This window comes from Dama dama, chromosome 17, assembly GCF_033118175.1.
Source record: "Dama dama isolate Ldn47 chromosome 17, ASM3311817v1, whole genome shotgun sequence".
Taxonomy (NCBI): domain Eukaryota; kingdom Metazoa; phylum Chordata; class Mammalia; order Artiodactyla; family Cervidae; genus Dama; species Dama dama.
In genome coordinates, this window is record NC_083697.1 from 36,085,494 (window position 1) to 36,103,549 (window position 18,056).

The 18,056-nt window shown below is 36.6% G+C and overlaps 1 protein-coding gene across 4 annotated transcripts in view; it reads right to left on the reverse strand.

The window, feature by feature from the left end:
- Positions 1-3,349: 3,349 nt before the first annotated feature.
- The window catches only part of PDLIM5 (PDZ and LIM domain 5), a 224,431-nt gene continuing 209,724 nt past the window's right edge, over positions 3,350-18,056 (reverse strand). For 3 of the 4 annotated variants that reach the window (XM_061164380.1, XM_061164376.1, XM_061164379.1), the window contains 4 exons: positions 15,407-15,587; positions 11,288-11,408; positions 8,713-8,828; positions 3,350-6,807 (listed from right to left, as the gene is read on the reverse strand). In XM_061164380.1, the coding sequence (XP_061020363.1) occupies positions 6,718-6,807; positions 8,713-8,828; positions 11,288-11,408; positions 15,407-15,587 (508 nt within the window). In that variant the 3' untranslated portion in view covers positions 3,350-6,717. The remainder of the gene's footprint in view (positions 6,808-8,712; positions 8,829-11,287; positions 11,409-15,406; positions 15,588-18,056) is intronic. The other variant, XM_061164378.1, reaches the window with a different exon arrangement.

Genomic DNA, 18,056 nt, shown 5'->3' on the forward strand with positions numbered 1-18,056 from the left:
ACATTGTTGATTTGTATCTTTTCAGGCATAAGTACTGGGTTCACTTCAGTGCCTCTCATCTTTTTCATTAAGTTCATTTTTATTTGAAGTATTTATAATAGTACTGGAAAAATTATTAAGCAGTAGCACAATAATTTAACAGAGCAGAATAAATGGTAAGTTTCAGTTGATAAAGCCAGAATTAATTTAACTTATATTTCAAATTTCATACTTGAAAAACACCATGGATTCTTCTGCTTTTCATTTCAAAACACAAAAATTAATATTGGTAGAAAAAGTCATTGGAATTACTTTACTTTCCTACTTACCAAGGGAACAGTTTGATATATCAGTGATATACTAGGTAAAAAAAAAGTTCAGTTCAGTTCAATTCAGCCTCTCAGTTGTGTCCGACTCTTTGTGACCCCATGAATCACAGCACGCCAGGCCTCCCTGTCCATCACCAACTCCCGGAGTTTACCCAAACTCATGTCCCTCGAGTCAGTGATGCCATCCAGCCATCTCATCCTCTGTCGTCCCCTTCTCCTTCTGCCCCCAATCCCTCCCAGCATCAGGATCTTTTCCAATGAGTCAACTCTTCACATCAGGTGGCCAATGTACTGGAGTTTCAGCTTCAACATCAGTCCTTCCAATGAACATCCAGGACTGATCTGCTTTAGGATGGGCTGGTTGGATCTCCTTGCATTCCAAGGGACTCTCAAGAGTCTTCTCCAACACCACAGTTCAAAAGCATCAATTCTTTGGCACTCAGCTTTCTTCACAGTCCAACTCTCACATCCAAAAAAAAAGTCAAGACACCTCTAAAGATTACTACAGTCTACTAAAATACCTTAAACAAACAATGCTATGTTTGAGCAAGTGTGTCTATGCAACTACAGCACCAGTTGTGTCCTTTACAAGCAAAAGAAACAAAAAACAAAGGAAGGAAAGAGAAAAATAAAAACAAACTTAAGTGTATTGGAACTAGAGAGCAAATGTGACAATTTAGAACACAAAGATGAAAACCTAATTTAGAGCCCAGTTATTAAACAGAAGACTTTGTCCTTTGAAAGATGGACACGTTAGAGAACATGTCAGTCAATTCATGGAGCTGGCACAGAAGTCATTTTCCTTGGGAGCTGAAGAGAAATTGACAAATTATACTCTGGGAATTCTCAACTGTGTTATTTTTCTCCCTGAGGTCAGTGATCTGTGCTTTTCTCACATGGAAATGTTTTCTTCTTTTACATTAAGCAAATGTTCCGAGCTTTATTAAATATGATTAACAGTTACAGACACAGGAAAAAAAATTCCTTCTTGGCAAACCTTCATTTAATAGGGCTCCCCCAGTGTTTTGCCATTAGTGCCAATCACTAAACACACCTTACTTTTCCCCAACTTTGTGTTTAAGGTGTGGAAACCAACCTTGCTTATTAATCATTGATGAAATCTTGCCACCTACTCAGTCAGCTTCTAAATCATGGACTAAGAAGTTCAGTAATATACTACTACAAATACTAGACAAATAGTTGGTTCTAAATTCGATTCTTCATAAAATGAGCAGCCAAGCCGATGAGACACTTGCCACATTAAAAACACTGTCCATATCTCCTTAGTACAATTAATGTACAGGCTAGTTTTGACTTTGGGAGGGAAGGATACTCTTTCACAAACTTTTGGATTTGGTGCTTCCTGAATTAAATGCTCTCATTCATAAATACAACACAAACCTGTATCAGTCTTGGGATTTCTGTGGGGTAGCCATGTGTCCTAGTCCCTTTCCTCTTTAAAATTTTAAATGCTGCAAAGGAACCATTTTCCCTCTGAGGCTCCCACACTGGGGATGAAACCTCCTCTGCAGAATTTTGGCACCTTATTAATTAGTGGTTATGAGTGGGAGCTGCTCTCTCTCAGCAACTCCTATTCTGCCATCAGTCAAGTGTGATTCTGTAATAAATTCCCATGAAGCAAACTATTTCTGGTAATTCTCCCTAATTAACACCAGGCCCACTAATAATACATCAGGTCCTATGTGTTTCTGATATAACCAAGATCTTGTCTGAGAGGACTCAAAAAGGGAAACCGCCAACCTAAATTAAGCTTTTCTGGCAAAAAAAAATTTTATATGTAGTTCTGTAAGAAAACCTTTGATAATCTTATATGGGGGACATTTTGAGCAGAAAACACTGAACGACAGGGAGGCTTGTTCTGATTTGAGCACTGAATGGGGATTTATTGTGAACACACAGTGTTGAGTCTTAAGCCTATAAATCTTGTACTGGATTACTGTTTCTTAACGAAGGAATGACAGATCTCTTATTTTGTTGGTGTATTTTAATGTGCAATGACGTGATTGATAGAAACCAAACAGCAGCTATTAAAATGTCACATGCAGACTTGATGCCCTTATAAGTTTGGCTTCTGCAGTTTAATATACTGTGAGCAAATAGACTTGAGTTTGTCTTTTATTTCCAATATACAGCCTGCAACAGAAACAGTCCTCTCAACTTTATACAGTTGGAAAAAAACCTTAAAGCAATAAACAAACAAGGAACAGGTAAGCCTACCTCGTTACAGAAAAGTTAATGAGATCAGGATGAGTTAAGAATGAAGTAATGTGCCCTGGTCAATGAAAGACATGAAAATGCAGATGACTGATGTTGTTTGAATATGATATATGACATAATATAATGTTAGATATGACAGGTTATTCCAATAAATTATTTCGACAATAAATTTAAAACTTTTAAAAATTCATCTGGCTGTGTCGGGTCTTAGTTGCAGCATGTGGGATCTATGCTGCGTCGTGTGCAATCTTTTGTTGGGGGGCATGGGCTCTAGTTGTGGCACGCAGACTACAGAGTGTGTGGGCTTCAGTAGTTGTGGCACGCGGGCCGACTTGTGTCACACCGGCCCTGGTCGTTGCAGCATGCGGCCTCTCCAGTGTGGCACAGGGGCTCCAAAGGGTGCAGGCTCAGAAGTTGTTGTTTGCAGGCTTAGTTGCTCAGCAGCTTGTGGGATTTTAGTTCCCCAACCAGGGAGTGAACCCATGTCTCCTGCATTGCAAGGCGAATTCTTAACCATTGGACCACCAAGGAAGTCCCAACAATAAGTATTTTTTTTAAAAAGAAAGACAATAGACCTTACTTATCTATTCATACCATTTATTGTATACATGCTACATGCAAAGCATAAATATGGATTAAAATAAATGTGACAATATTTTCAAGTATGTTTCTGGGATATTCTGATAGGCAAATACCATAAAGGAGGAATTCTCCTGAGAATCAGCCTATGCTGTGAACATTATTTTTTCCCTTGATGACTCAATAGAAACCTCTTGTCCCCCAAAAAGAAAAACCAAGAGAACTTGTTTGTATCACTGCAGCCATTTATTTATTATGTGCACATTAAGGTTTATATACTGATTATATTTCTCATGTGGTTTTTAATTAGAAAATGTATCCAGAAGCAAAATAGCACGGACATATACAAACTAAAAAATGCAGAGAAACAGAAGATAGAGACTAATACATATGGCAAATGAGATATTGAGAATCCAAACCCAAAACCTTAAAACATTTGGGGGTTGAAGGAGGACAGACGGAAGACACATCAAATTGTGTTAAATGATTCAGTGTGTTTTCCCTTCCCTTATGTCTGAAAAGCCTCTATTGCAATAGCAATAACTAAACCCCAAATATCACCAAAATGTTAACATAACTCTAGATTCACACTTGAACAGGAAAGAGTATTTTCTATAGTAGTAGTCCTCGAAAATGTTAACATGAATACTGTTTTTGTTATAATCATTTTTAAACATAATGCTGTTTTGAAGATTTACACTCTAATTTCTACTTGTTTGCACAGTGACCAATGATCAGGTTTTAATTTTAGTTGCTAACTGTAACTCGAATCAATAGGAAATACAAATGCTACAAGCACATGTAGAGGGCATTATTTTTAGACGCTACTTCAGTGACCAACATTTTGCCCTTGAAGACATGCCATACATTTAGAAACTGGGAAACCAAGCAGAGGATGTTTTCGAATCACATACTGTGATTTTAATCTGTATTATTCTAAGCACAACATTCCAAAATATACATCAAGAGAGACTAAAAGTAATGCTCTACAATAAGGAGGTAACAATTCAAAAATGCTACTGACATGGAATATTTATAATCAGAAAAATAAATATTCTGGGAGCTCACCAGAAGAATAAAGTGCTCTGCCAGTTATTAAAAGATTAATGCTGGTGTATTAAATATGGCATTCCCCACTATAAAATACAGAGATTCTTCTGGGTTATAGTCAGTATTTATTTCACAGGATTAACTGTTTTAAGAATAGACAGAAGAAGGCTTTGCCATAGAAGCAAAGGACAAAGCCAAAAACAAATGATGTTAGGAAATGACATTATCCTTTTAGGGATAAAATTTAGAGAAATGCAACATTATGTTCCATGAATAATATGCAGAAAGAAAAGTGTAATAAAAACAAAATCCTTAATATAACTTTATAAGAAATCCAGATCAAATAAAATTCTTTGAATGAAATACCCAAATGCCATTCCAATACCACTGACTTATCAAATACTCTCTTGGCATATAATCTGTAAAGTGAAGTCTCTCAGTCGTGTCCGACTCCTAGTGACCCCATGGGCTATAGCCTGCCAGGCCCCTTTGTCCATGGGGTTTTCTAGGGAAGAATACAGGAGTGGGTTGCCATTTCCTTCTCCAGGGGATCTTCCGGATCTAAGGATGCGAGTCTAGAGATGCAAGTCTCCTGCACTGCAGGCAGACTCTTTACCATCTGTAAAAGCAAAACTAAAAAACAATAAAAAAATCTCTACCACACTAAAACAAAACCACCAACTTATTTTATGTCATGTAAGGCAAAGAACTAACATTAAGATACGTGACAATGCAGCGTGTCTTCTATGGGTGGTTTCAGCAGCAATGGGAAATATGGTACGATTCAGTTCCAGCTTTTAAAACACAACAGAAAAAACTCCCTGCCTCCCTACAAGATGCAGGGCAAGGGGACAGTTCTGGGATGCCATTGGTGAAACATTCAGTTTGCTACTTTGCGTCACACTTCTCATTCTTTTATTCCCAGTTAATTACTATCTGCATATAATGTAAGTCTGCTAGACCATGAATTAGCAGCTTTCAGGACAGATACCTTGAACAGTTCTTAGGGAGGTTAAACAAATATTGTAGCCTAACACCCTGCTCTCTAACAAACATGCACACAATGGAAGTGAAGTCTCAAGTGATGGATGGGACGGGCAGGGGGTAGGGCTCAGTCTCAACTGTAAAAGCACCCTTCCCCAACCAAATCCAAGTGATAACTTGTGTGATCATGGGCTTTGTCCATTCTGGAAACAAAGGAAAAAAAAACCTACCAAATGCCATAATCTCTTTTCTCACTGGGCAAATATCAACAGGATTCACGATCTTACCACAATTGTTTCTCTGTCTTCATGTGGTATCTACATAATTTTTTCCCCTAAAATGAAGAAAACAAAGAACAGGCTGGTCTGAGTAATTAATCATGTTCCTCTCTATACTATCGAACCTCTGTGAACAAAAGCTTTCCAAACTTCATGATTACTTTTAGAAGTGGTTCATTTATTATTGAGAAAAAACTACCAAAAGAAAAAAAAAAAACTAAATTTTTATCATATTCTCAAACCAACATTTTACTTTTCTAATGTAGAACTGAACAACAACAAAAAATTATTCTGCAAAGAGAACTTTCAAACCTTCATTAGTCTATAGTATAACTCTGGAACTGATCAAACTGACTCACTGTCTAAAAGGGGGGAATTCTAAAAAATTTCTGATCCAATCTTGTGATTTACCATCACTCCCAACCACATTCTTTTCTATTTATTCTCTTTAAAGAGAGAGACAACTTTCAGAGTCCAAAGTTATTCAACAAGCTCTTTACCTCAGCATAAGGCAAGGGGAAAAAAATAGTTTGACTGACAAAGATGATAAAACATACACAATTAATAGAAAATGGTCATATTCTAATAAAAGGCAAAACATTGAAATTTATAAGCTACATGGTGGCTTTTTAGGGGTGGAGGGAAATCACACAAAAATATAACATTTCCTACTGGCAAGACATATTTTGATTAAAATCTCATTGGCCTTTCCTATTGGAATGATCAACTGTAAAAACAACAAAAAAAAATGTATACAGTTTAAAAAAACCTGACACCTACTACTGATAAAATTCTTTGTTTAAATTCCTATTTACTGTTTTAAAGATAAATGCTATTTTTTTTTTAAGAAAAACACAATGTTTCATTTAAGTGTAAGGCATTTTCATTGTCTTTTTATAGATTAACTCAAAACTACCTAACAAGGAAAGAAACTTTAGTTATCTCAGCATAGAAGTTGAAGGTTTTTATTCTAAAATTTGATTCTTCACTAATTTATTCTAAGATGAATTTAATAGTCAACCAGGAAATTGATTTTTATAAAAGTTACTTTATGGGCAAAAATACAGGGAAAAAAGTAATAATAAACACCAAACTGTTTCTTTACTTTATGAAGCCAAATATTTCCTCATAGACTTGGTTTTCAAAGCTTGGAATTTATCCCCTAAGGGCCACTATTATTTTTCAAAACTTCATATAAATATTAAATCTAAAAATTAATTGGTAATTTAAATTCTCCTCTTTCTCTTCAAATTTCTTCTCTTCCCCTGGACAGTTGACTTTTAAAAATTCACAGAATGAGCATGTTTCTTGCAAAGTGGCTTGTCCTTCTTAGAGAAAAAGGTCTGACCTTCCAAACTTTCACAACATACCTGAAAAAGAAGCATTATTTGAGAGAATGTCATTATCTTATCAAGTATGCCTAAAAAGGGGAAAATGATTTTTCACCCAATGGATAGTATGACAAAACACCTCAGTTGGTTGTGTCAGACCTCCTAACATTTCGCGATTACTATAACATTCCATGTCATCTTTCAAAAGCAATGAAGAATGACTTTTCTCTGGAATGCATTTTAGTTTATTTAAACTTATTGATCATTATTTTTCTTAATTGGGAGTGAATATTTGGCCACAAAGAAAAAATTAACACATAAAGCGGTCACATTAAACGTACTTTCTATTCTCAAATTCTAATCAATGTTTTAAACGTGCCTTCTGTTGTAGAGACCCAAGGCATTAAGAAAAACAAACCAAAAAAATCCAACACAGGTGCTTTGCCACACAGCCCGAGGCCCCTAAATACACAGGCAGAGAAAATGCCAGGGTGCTGTGCTTCGTCACTTCAGTCATGTCTGATTCTCTGCAACCCCATGGACTGCAGCCCGCCAGTCTCCTCCTCCACAGGGATTCTCCAGGCAAGAACACTGGAGTGGGTTTCCATTTCCTTCTCCAGGGCATTTTCCCAACCAGGGATCGAACCCAGGTCTCCTGCATTGCAGGCGGATTCTTTACTGTCTGAGCCACCAGAGAATACCTGAGAGTTCTTTTTAATTCATTTCTTTGTCTCTTTTGTTTGTTTGTTTCTTATTAAGAAAACCATAGTCCACATCTGGCTGCTGGATGTTATACTGTCAGTGAGCTATTCACATTTATGTCTTCTTATCTTTCCCACTGTCTTTGCTAATTTTAATGCTCCTGAGAGGGCTTCCCAGGTGGCTTGGTGGTAAAGAACCCGCCTGCTAATGCAGGAGATGTGGGTTTGATCCCTGAATCTGAAATATCCCCTGGAGAAGGAAATGGCAACCTACTCCAGTATTTTTGCCTAGAAAATCCCATGGACAAAGGAGCCTGGCAGCCCCAAAGGTCCATGGGGCTGCAGAGTCAGACATGACTGAGCAACTAAAAACAACAACAACAATGCTCCTGAGCAGATCTACCAGAGAACAGGAGGAGGCAAATCTGCTAAAATTACTGCTTTTTACAGATTTTATGAAGTCTAAGAGATGGATGAAGTAAACAAGACAGGGTTCAATAGTAACATTTAGGGAAATCATGTGACTTCAAATAACTAGTCATTTCCCCCTTCATACAATGTTATTAAAAACTATTAAAAATATTAAATATAATTTTAAAAAATCAACCATCTGAATAGAGTACTTTATTAAATATTTACTTCTAAATCTAAAAAATATATATCTTAGGTTAAAGTTAACTCTGAATCAATATTCATCAATAAAAATAAAACCAAATATACTAAAATATGAAATGAAAGAGGTAAATGTATTACTGCAAGTTTATTTTAGTCTCAAAAAGAAAAGAATATTCATAGACTATTGCTAAGGAAGGAAATGGATCAACATATAGTTTACTTCCAGTACTGAGTCAATAACAGATATTTATAAAAGTTTACTTCTATTTTAAGAACTACCTGTTTTCATAAATTACTAAAGACACTCCAATAAAACATAGTTTAAAAAATGTAAAAGAATCTTACTGTTTTTTAGAAATTCATAGATTCTCCTTACAAACAAAGATGTATTAAGAATATTTCTCTAAAGGCATAAGCATCTTATTCTGTGCCAAACAATTTCAAAAAGTACCAAAAATTTTAATGAACTTGACTTTCAAAACCACTGTAAAACATTTCTAGGTTTCAGGGACTGATAGATATAAAAACCGTTATTTCCATTTAGTGCTCAGGCTAGAACTGGCCTCCTCTGAATGGGAATCAGGAGGGGAACTGTGCTCCTCTGAATGGGAATCAGGAGTTTACTTACTGAGCATACAAAACAAGTGTCATGCCAGGTATAGCCCAGAGCTTCCAGGAACATGTCGCCAGCTTCTATGGGAAATTCACATCCACGGCATATAGTACCAAAGAGGGCATAATAATCTGTATTGGGGCAGGGGTGGGGCAGACGTAATTGAAACATGACAAAGGTGTAGAATGAGAGCTTTCAGAGAACAGCAACAAAACGAGAATTAAATGAGACGATAAAGATACAGTTACTAGTAACAAAAAAATTTTCAGATGGCAGAACATCTGACTTGAGCATTATGTGTAGTTTATTTCAGTTTACCCTTGGAAAACGTTATATATACAACTTAACATTCTTTATTATGTTTTTCCATATGTTACTTCTCAGTTCTGTCCAACTTATTAAATGCCCAAATGTGTATGAAGATCACTGTTCTCTGATAAGTTATCAGTAGGCATGATTATTTCAATAAAATATAAGAGAACGTCCAATACCTAGCAACAATAAGACTAATGAACATAAATCATGAAAAATGTATAAAAAAACCTTCCTTCCCGCAACTCCGCTATTAGCAAGTTCCACAGCACATCTACTTGGTAAGGAAGAAAAAAAGTCACAGGAAACCTTCATGAATAAATGCTGTGACTGAGTTTCTAGCTGGATTGTATCACAACAATATTAGCAACTTTTTCTTCTGCTATATTTTCCTTCCCATTTTACGACTTCATGCTAAAAATCCTTACCCAGGGAATACCTCTTACTTGACACAGAGTTATAAAGTATTAATGTCTTCCTTCTGAAGAAAGTAGTTTTGACAAGATGTTTATCATGACTAAATTAGAATTTATCGGCAATTTTCTTTTATGTAGCTACTCTTCCTATGTGTTTTCACTCATGGTTCACTCTTTGACATTTCTAATCCCATCTGGGCTAGAGGAGAAAGTAGGCTGCCATTTGCAACTTGAGTCACCTTTCTCAACAATCCTCAATACTCCTTACTGCCATCTGCTCAGCACACACCCACAGAGTCCTCCGGTGTGCTGGGTACTGGTCTAGGCGCTGATTAGAGGCACAATGGTGGGGAAGATAGATGTGGTTGTTCTCCATATGGGGCTTATATACTCCCTGGGATTAGGATGTCATCATTTACTATGTTTTAAAAATAAATGATAGCAAACAACTTCAGATTGTGATAAGGATCATAAAGGAAAGACAAGAGGGATGCAATCGAGAATAACTGGGGGAGGTGTTTAACACTATATTACAGAAGGGGTTAGGAAAAGCCTCCAAGAGGAGATAATACCTGTGCTGAGACTTGAAAATAAAAGAGGGGGAGGAACCATTTCAGAAAACCTGGGAAAGGAAATTCCAGTCCAAAGAGACAAATACAAAAGCCTTGAGGCAGGATGGATCTTAGCAGGTTCAGAAACAACAAAGGGACCAGGTGTGGCTAAGAATCCATTGACATTCTCTAGAATCCAAACAATCAGGTGTAGGAAATGGGGTTGGCAAAGCTGGCCTCAGGCAGGAATACAGTTTTTCCTCTACTGGAAGCCATAAGGTATCAAGCACAATCTGATTCACATTTAAAAAAAATATTACTATAGCTATCTGAGGCTTGGGGGACAGAAGGGAAACCATTTTAGCTGGCAATTATAATGCCCAGGCAAAGGGTAAGAGTGACCTGGATATAGTGGGGACAGTTGAGGTGAGAGAAATGAATCAATTCAATATCCACTGGGGATAGAACTGTTAGAATTTATTAATTAGATTGGGCAAAGAAGGGTCAAGTCATGGTCAACAGCCTCAAATTAGAAGGCTCACTGTTTCTTTAACTTGAGTATTGTGGAATATTCCCTTCGTCCAGTATCACCCTTTGAACTGCAAGGTAGAACAACAATAAAATCCCATGGGGGAATGTGGTGGTACTAAGTGGAGGCATAATAAAGGGGAAATATTTTATTTTTTGAAAGATGTATGTGTTGTAGTAATATCTAAGTAAGAATAACATTAATAAATAAGTGCTATGAAAGCTTACTTACAGCCTTTGGAAAGGAAAAGGAAGTGTTTAGAGTTTAGGTAATAGCACAAATGTAGTAGATTGGCATTAATACTGAGAGCTTGTTTTCTTAAAAATAATCTCACCAAGGGAGCAAACCATGATTACCTTCCGATTCAGTAAAAATAACAAAGGATTCCAATTTGTTCAAGAGCGTATCAATATTCTATTCAAAAGATGAACATTCCTCATGTTTATCATCACTCAAAATTCACCAGTGGAGTGTAAAATAAGGCTTTAAGCTATACAATTTCATATGATTTATATCTATAAGTTATAGGAGGTTCAAGAAAAACAGTTTTCTAAGTAACTGCCTATACATGCACTTTTCTTAATGAAATTGGTAGTATCTGATTTTGACAGTCATATAAAAATTTTATATATTTTTGCTACATAGTTACAGTAACATTAAGTTCTCCTAAAACCTTTAGTAAAACTATATTATTTTGCTCAGCATTTCCTTTCAAATTGATAGCAATACAGGGATTTTATCTTCATTTACAACTTAAGAAACTACTGGCTTAAAGATCTTACCAGTCTCACAGTAGGGCTCACCATCCTCCAAGTGAAAAACATTATTACGAATAGGCTTTCCACAGGCCACACACACAAAACAGGAGACATGCCAAGTTTGTTTCAAAGCATTGATGACTTCCTGTTACAGAAAGGTAATTGGATGTAAAGAAAGATGACACATACTTTACCAGCTGTACCAATACAGTCTTTTTAAATTGACCCAAAAGTAGACATACATGCTTTGTCTTTGCCTAAGCTTTTCCTCTAAGGAACTCGAGATATTTAAGGACAGACTCACAGATCACCTAAACTGCTGCACTATATAAAATATACGTTTTTCACAACTACACATCAATAAACTTATTTAAAGAATGATTAGTGTTATTTAAACATATAAATGTGGTGAATAAAAGTAAGTCTTTCATAAGCATTTGCTACACTAACTGCTTTCCCTCAAAGGGTGTCAGGAAACACTAACTTGTAATGGTTTCACAATGTTATCTTGAAAATGTCATGAAGAAAGGGCAAAACACTTAAAAATTAAAACAAACCTATACATTGTCCCATGTTGGAAGCAACAACTTAATCAGTGTAATCCAATCATGTTTAACACATGTTTAGGATTTTGAAAATCAGCTATGACTATACTAAGCACATATTCAAATGAGGGTCTAAAATTTGAACCACAGGGCATGGATTCTAGTCAACAAACAGCCCTATGGTTATATATACCAGTATCAAAGACTTGGACCAGATTTTAATTAGTAAAAGAAAATTTGAGAATTTTGCTTTGTAAAGAATCATTTCTTTGAATTCAGAGAAAGAGATGGAGCTATTAGAAATCATTTTTGAAGAGCAGTTAGTAATACAGGCACTTACTCTTTCCATAATAATTATCACAAAAACGAGATGCTATAAGTATAGTATGGTTACAGTTCTGTAAATGAATTACTTATCAGGAGCAAACTGGAAGAAAACACATCCTACAGGTTAAGAGGATCTATCTGGGACTGGTAAATATATAGGTCATTTTAATTTTATTCTTTACATTTTTGTATTTTTTAATTGTTGTGGAGTGAAATATTTTCTAATAAAAAGCTGTCAAAATAAAATGATACAGCTGTCATTAGCCATAGAAAATGCCCCAGTTCATTACTGAAGAACAATGGGAAAAAACAGCAGTTATCTAGACCCAAAGAGATCACTATGAGCATGGACAACAAGATAAACATTCAACCAAATAATAACCAAGGCTTCTAGTATCTACTCAGCTTTCTATCCTTGAGATAGATTACTATCCCATCTTTAACAGGCTCAGTTCAGTTCAGTTGCTCAGTTGTGTCTGATTCTTTGCGACCCCATGGACTGCAGCATGCCAGGCTTTCCTGTCCATCACCAACTCCCAGAGCTTGCTCAAACTCATGTCTATCGAGTCGGTGATGCCATCCAACCATCTCGTCCTCTGACGCCCCCTTCTCCCCCTGCCTTCAATCTTTCCGAGCATCAGAGTCTTCTCTAAGGAGTCAGTTCTTTGCATCAGGTGGCCAAAGTATTAGAGTTTCAGCTTCAGCATCAGTCCTTCCAATGAATATTCAGGACTGCTCTCCTTTAGGATGGACTGGTTGGATCTCCCTGCAGTCCAAGGGACTCTCAAGAGTCTTCTCCAACACCACAGTTCAAAAGCATCAATTCTTCAGTGCTCAGTTTTCTTTATCGTCCATCTCTCACATTCATACATGACCACTGGAAAAACCATAGCTTTGACTAGACTGACCTTTATTGGCAAAGCAATGTCTACTGCTGTAGACATGTATAGGTTTGTATAGGGACAATGTATAGGTTTGTTTTAGTTTTTAAATGTTTTGCCCTTTCTTCATGACATTTTCAAGATAACATTGTGAAACCATTACAAGTTAGTGTTTCCTGACACCCTTTGAGGGAAAGCAGTTAGTGTAGTAAATGCTTATGAAAGACTTACTTTTATTCACCACATTTATATGTTTAAATAACACTAATCATTCTTTAAATAAATTTATTGATGTGTAGTTGTGAAAAACGTATATTTTATATAGTGCAGCAGTAGACATTTTAGTATGCTGTCTAGGTTTGTCATAGCTTTTCTTCCAAGGAACAAGCGTCTTTTTTAATTTCATGGCTGCAGCTACCATCTGCAGTGATTTTGGAGCCCAAGAAAATAAAGTCTGTCACTGTTTCCATTGTTTCCCCATTTATTTTCCATGAAGTGATGGGACCAGATGCCATGATCTTAGTTTTTTGAATGTTGAGTTTTAAGCCACTTTAACACAAGATTATCAAACAACTAAAACACAATTCAGAAAATTTGTCCCTTTAGTAAAGTTCTGGTGCATGTGTAAAGCAACGAGTTGAAGATTTCATTTTTTAGAACCTCATTTGGTGCGAAAACTCTTACTTGATTTTGTTTTATTAATCATTCTACAATCCATAGAACACATTTATATACTAAAACAGTATTAATGTAGTCTACTTATTGTCATTTGAAAAGGTATAGCCTGAATTATCCTGTTTTCCTCTCTACATATTGTACAAATTAATAACAGAAATATTTCATATAGTTTATTTATAATTTTAAAGTGTCTTGAAAATTTTAGACTCATTTAAAGATGTACTCTAAAATTTGTTGTTGTTGTCCATTTGCTAAGTTGTGTCCGACTCTTTGCAACCCCATAAACTATACAGCACACCAGGCTTCCCTGTCCTTCACTATCTCCTGGAGTTTGCTTAAACTCATGTCTTTTGAGTCAGTGATGCCATCCAACCATCTCATCCTCTGTCGTCCCCTTCTCCTCCTGCCCTCAACCTTTCCCAGCATCAGGTCTTTTCCAATAAGTCGATTCTTCACATTAGGTGGCCAAAGTACTGGAGCTTCAGCTTCAGCATCAGTCCTTCCAATGAATATTCAGGGTTGATTTCCTTTAGGATTAACTGATTTGATCTCCTTGCTGGCCAAGGGACTCTCAAGAGTCTTCTCCAGCACCACAATTCAAAAGCATCAATTCTTTGGTGCTCAGAGTTCTTTGTGGTCCAACTCTCACGACTGTACATAACTGCCATAGCTTTGGCTATAGGGATCTTTGTCAGCAAAGTGTTTTTTCTGCTTTTTAATATGCTGCCTATGTTTGTCATAGCTTTCATTTCCAAGGAGCAGGCATCTTTCAATTTCATGGCTACAGTCACTGTCCACAGTGATTTTCAAACCCAAGAAAATAAAATCTATCACTGTTTCATACTCTTTTCTCTCAATGGGAATGAATTACAGCTTCATTATTACACTGTTATATTGGGGATATTAGAACTCAGCAATGTAATTTTCAAATTTTGTATGAGTTGTATGTAGGTGTTTCATACGAGTCCAGTCACCTTGGCTAATTCTAAAGTAAAATTTCAACTCCTGGTCACCCATAGGAAATGCCTTACCCTTACTTCACAACTGCAAATTGGGTATTCCAGAATAGAAAATTCATTCATTCGTCATTATTTATTATGTATCTGAATCCTAAATTACTACCTTTTTGTAAAAAAAAAAAAAAAAGGTGTGGTTTGATTATTTTTCTATCACATGTATACCCTCATAAACCTGAGGTTATATTTTTAAACATTATATGAATTCAAGAAAAATGTATCACTTATAAGCCTCATGTTTTATATATTCCATGAGATCTGTGTCCTGTGCTTGAACCCTGACAAACGGGGAAATGCTGCTCTTATAAAAGCGATGGAATTTAATTTAAAACAGTGAAGGTGTCAGTTCTGAGAACTCAGATGTGTGTGGTCCTGTGCGACCTCTTCATTCCTGAGCAAACAGGGTCCTGTTGAGGCAGCACACCCACAGTAAATTATTTTTTCCCCACAGTGGCTAGACTTTCACCAGACAAGCCAGTACTCAGTAAGACAAAACCAAAGACAACTTAACCCCATGAGTCCAATATACTTCCACAGAGGTCTATTTAGTTTTGCTTTACAAAAATAAATAGTGATGAAAGCAGAGAGGGGATCAAGCAAGAAGAAAATAAAAAGTAAAAATGATGGAAGGGTTTCATACCAAAAAATTGTTCTGCTTTAAAACTCACTCAAAGTGAAAAGGTTTCCAATACTCACTCCAAGGATCTTCCTTTGGCATCGACCACATTCTGGAGCAAAGAATTTCTCATAGCAGAGCTCACAATACAGGGCTCCCTGCTCCTCTACAAATCCAATGTAGGCCATTGTATTTCTGCAGTGAGCACAGTTAAACTCTTCTGGGTGCCAAGATTTCCCCAATGCCACTAGGAATGGTCCCCTGCCAAAAGAAAAGAGATCAAGTTGGCTCTGGAATAAAAGTTCCTAGTTAGCCTGAATAGGAACTCTTATTTGCAATGTCCAAACAATTAAATACTTGCTCAATTCTCCTTCTCAAGGACTTAACACATGGGTGCTGGCAATTTACACAGAACTCTGTGCACTGAAGTGAAAAGAACAGGTGAGAGGAATAAGCACTTAAGGGATTCCTTCAAGAAAGGCCCTGGTTTTCTGTCTTCAAGGGATCTGGTAATTAGGTTTTTTGAGCTGCAATGACTGAGTGTGTCATGATAACAACTGATAAGAATATTAACTGTGACAGAAAAAGAAGTAACCAGGAAAACATATATCGGTTAGGCAGAAATGAGAGCTTGAGATTTCTATAAAATAAACAAAATTTTTAAAATCTCAATTTGGTAATGTCAGAGTCTTAAAAACAGTAACAATTATTACTGGGAAAAAAAAAACCATTCTAGTCAATTTCTCTCCCCCATACATTGTTTCATATACTTATTTTACAACTTTAGTAAACATATCAAATCCTCACCCTCCAAAATGACTACAGAAATTATAAACTGGATATTAGAGGTGACTTAAAGCTACTTAGAAAGGTTTCATTTAATTCAAGCATGACTGATTTCTAATGCACATTTGTATCAAGGTAAGAAAATGTTTGTAAAGAGATTTCTTTTCCATTAAATACTATACAGCCATGAACTGATAAGATGGGTTTCGTTCGCCTGACAGGAATCCATTATGAAGCTTTATCTAGTCATGAAGCCTGTGGAGATTAACTATTCTAGGTTCTGCAACACACTTTTCAGTAGCTACATCACACTAATTTTTATTCATAGAGTGGCTTTACCTCCAAGGCACTTTTACACTTATCTAATTTGTCCTTGCAACATTCCTGTGAGACAGACCAGGACAGTTATTATGAACTCAGTTTAACAGATGGAGAAGCTGAGATATAGAATGGTCAAAGATATGACATATATCATAAAATCATTGCCTGAATGAAGCCCAGAGGCTGAACTTCCTGATTTCTATTACACTGCTTTAGTCAACTGATGTTCTGCCTCTGATTACATTACCATCAATTATCATGACTGAGTGACCACAGGGTAACTAATTCTTAGTAAACATTGGATATTCGACCTTTAGGCAGACAATTAATGGGAAAAGTCACAGCAATGAGCATCACAAAGTTAAAACATTTTTTAGCCTTTGACAATAACCTTTGTACTGAGTAACTATCTACTACTGGGAAATTCTTTGCAAATACATTGTTTTCTCAGAATCAGCACCTAATTCTCTAAGAATCAAGCAAGTTGAAAGGCTTTCGATGAATGATTAAAATGTGTTCTGTGGGGTGTAAGAAAGTAATTTTTACCCTGTGTGTGTGCTCAGTCGCTCAATTGTGTCCGACTCTTTGTGACCTCATGGATTATAGCCCACCAGGCCACTGTCATGGGATTCTTCAGGCAAGAATATTGGGAGTGGATTACCATTCCCTTCTCCAAGGGATCTTCCTGACTCAGAGATCGAACGTGGGTCTCCTGCATTGTAGGTGAATTCTTTACCATCCAAGCCACCAGGGAAGCCCCATTTTTTACCCTACTTTTTGTTAGTGAAGTGAAGTCGCTCAGTTGTGTCCGACTCTTTGTGACCCCATGGACTGCAGCCTACCACGCTCCTCAGTCCATGGAATTTTCCAGGCAAGAGTACTGGAGTGGGTTGCCATTTCCTTCTCCAGGGGATCTTCCCAACCCAGGGACTGAACCCGGGTCTCCTGCATTGCAGGCAGACACTTTACCATCTGAGCCTTGGTTCTTATTGTTATGATGCCATTTTGCATAAGCAGCTTTCAACATTTGAGAAAAGTAGTTTACTATTGTTATTATTTTTAAACTTTAGGGTACCACTTTTGTTACCACTAGTAAGGAATGCCTTTTGTTAATTAATTCTCACCAGAAAATAAAACAGCTATAGATCACTTATTATGTAACAGAATATGGCACTTTTGGTAGGTTGTCCCTCTATTTTCAACTGGTTTATAAACAGTCCTACTTAACACTTCATTCATTTTCTCAATATATATCTGGCAAGTAGTTTACCTTCAAAGATAAGCCAAGGAGTCACAAGCTCAAAGGCTGACAAAGTTTTAGGAGTCCGTTGCACTTTTCACCAGGTGGATATCTTATTATGTTTGTCTGAAAAATCTGCCATGCTAAATTGACTATGACCATAACACAGAAGCAGAGGATGGCAGAACTTCAAGGTTTTATGCTACCATCTGTCTGGACATTAAAGCAGATTCAAACCTATTTACTAGGTAGTATCTACCAGGGCACATCTTCAGCTCATCCAGAAGGGTGGATGGCCCCTTGAGGCCAGTATCCTTATTGTATCTTTATTTGATTCCTCAGTTCGCAAAACAAGTCAGTTCAACCTCGATTTCCACATTCTG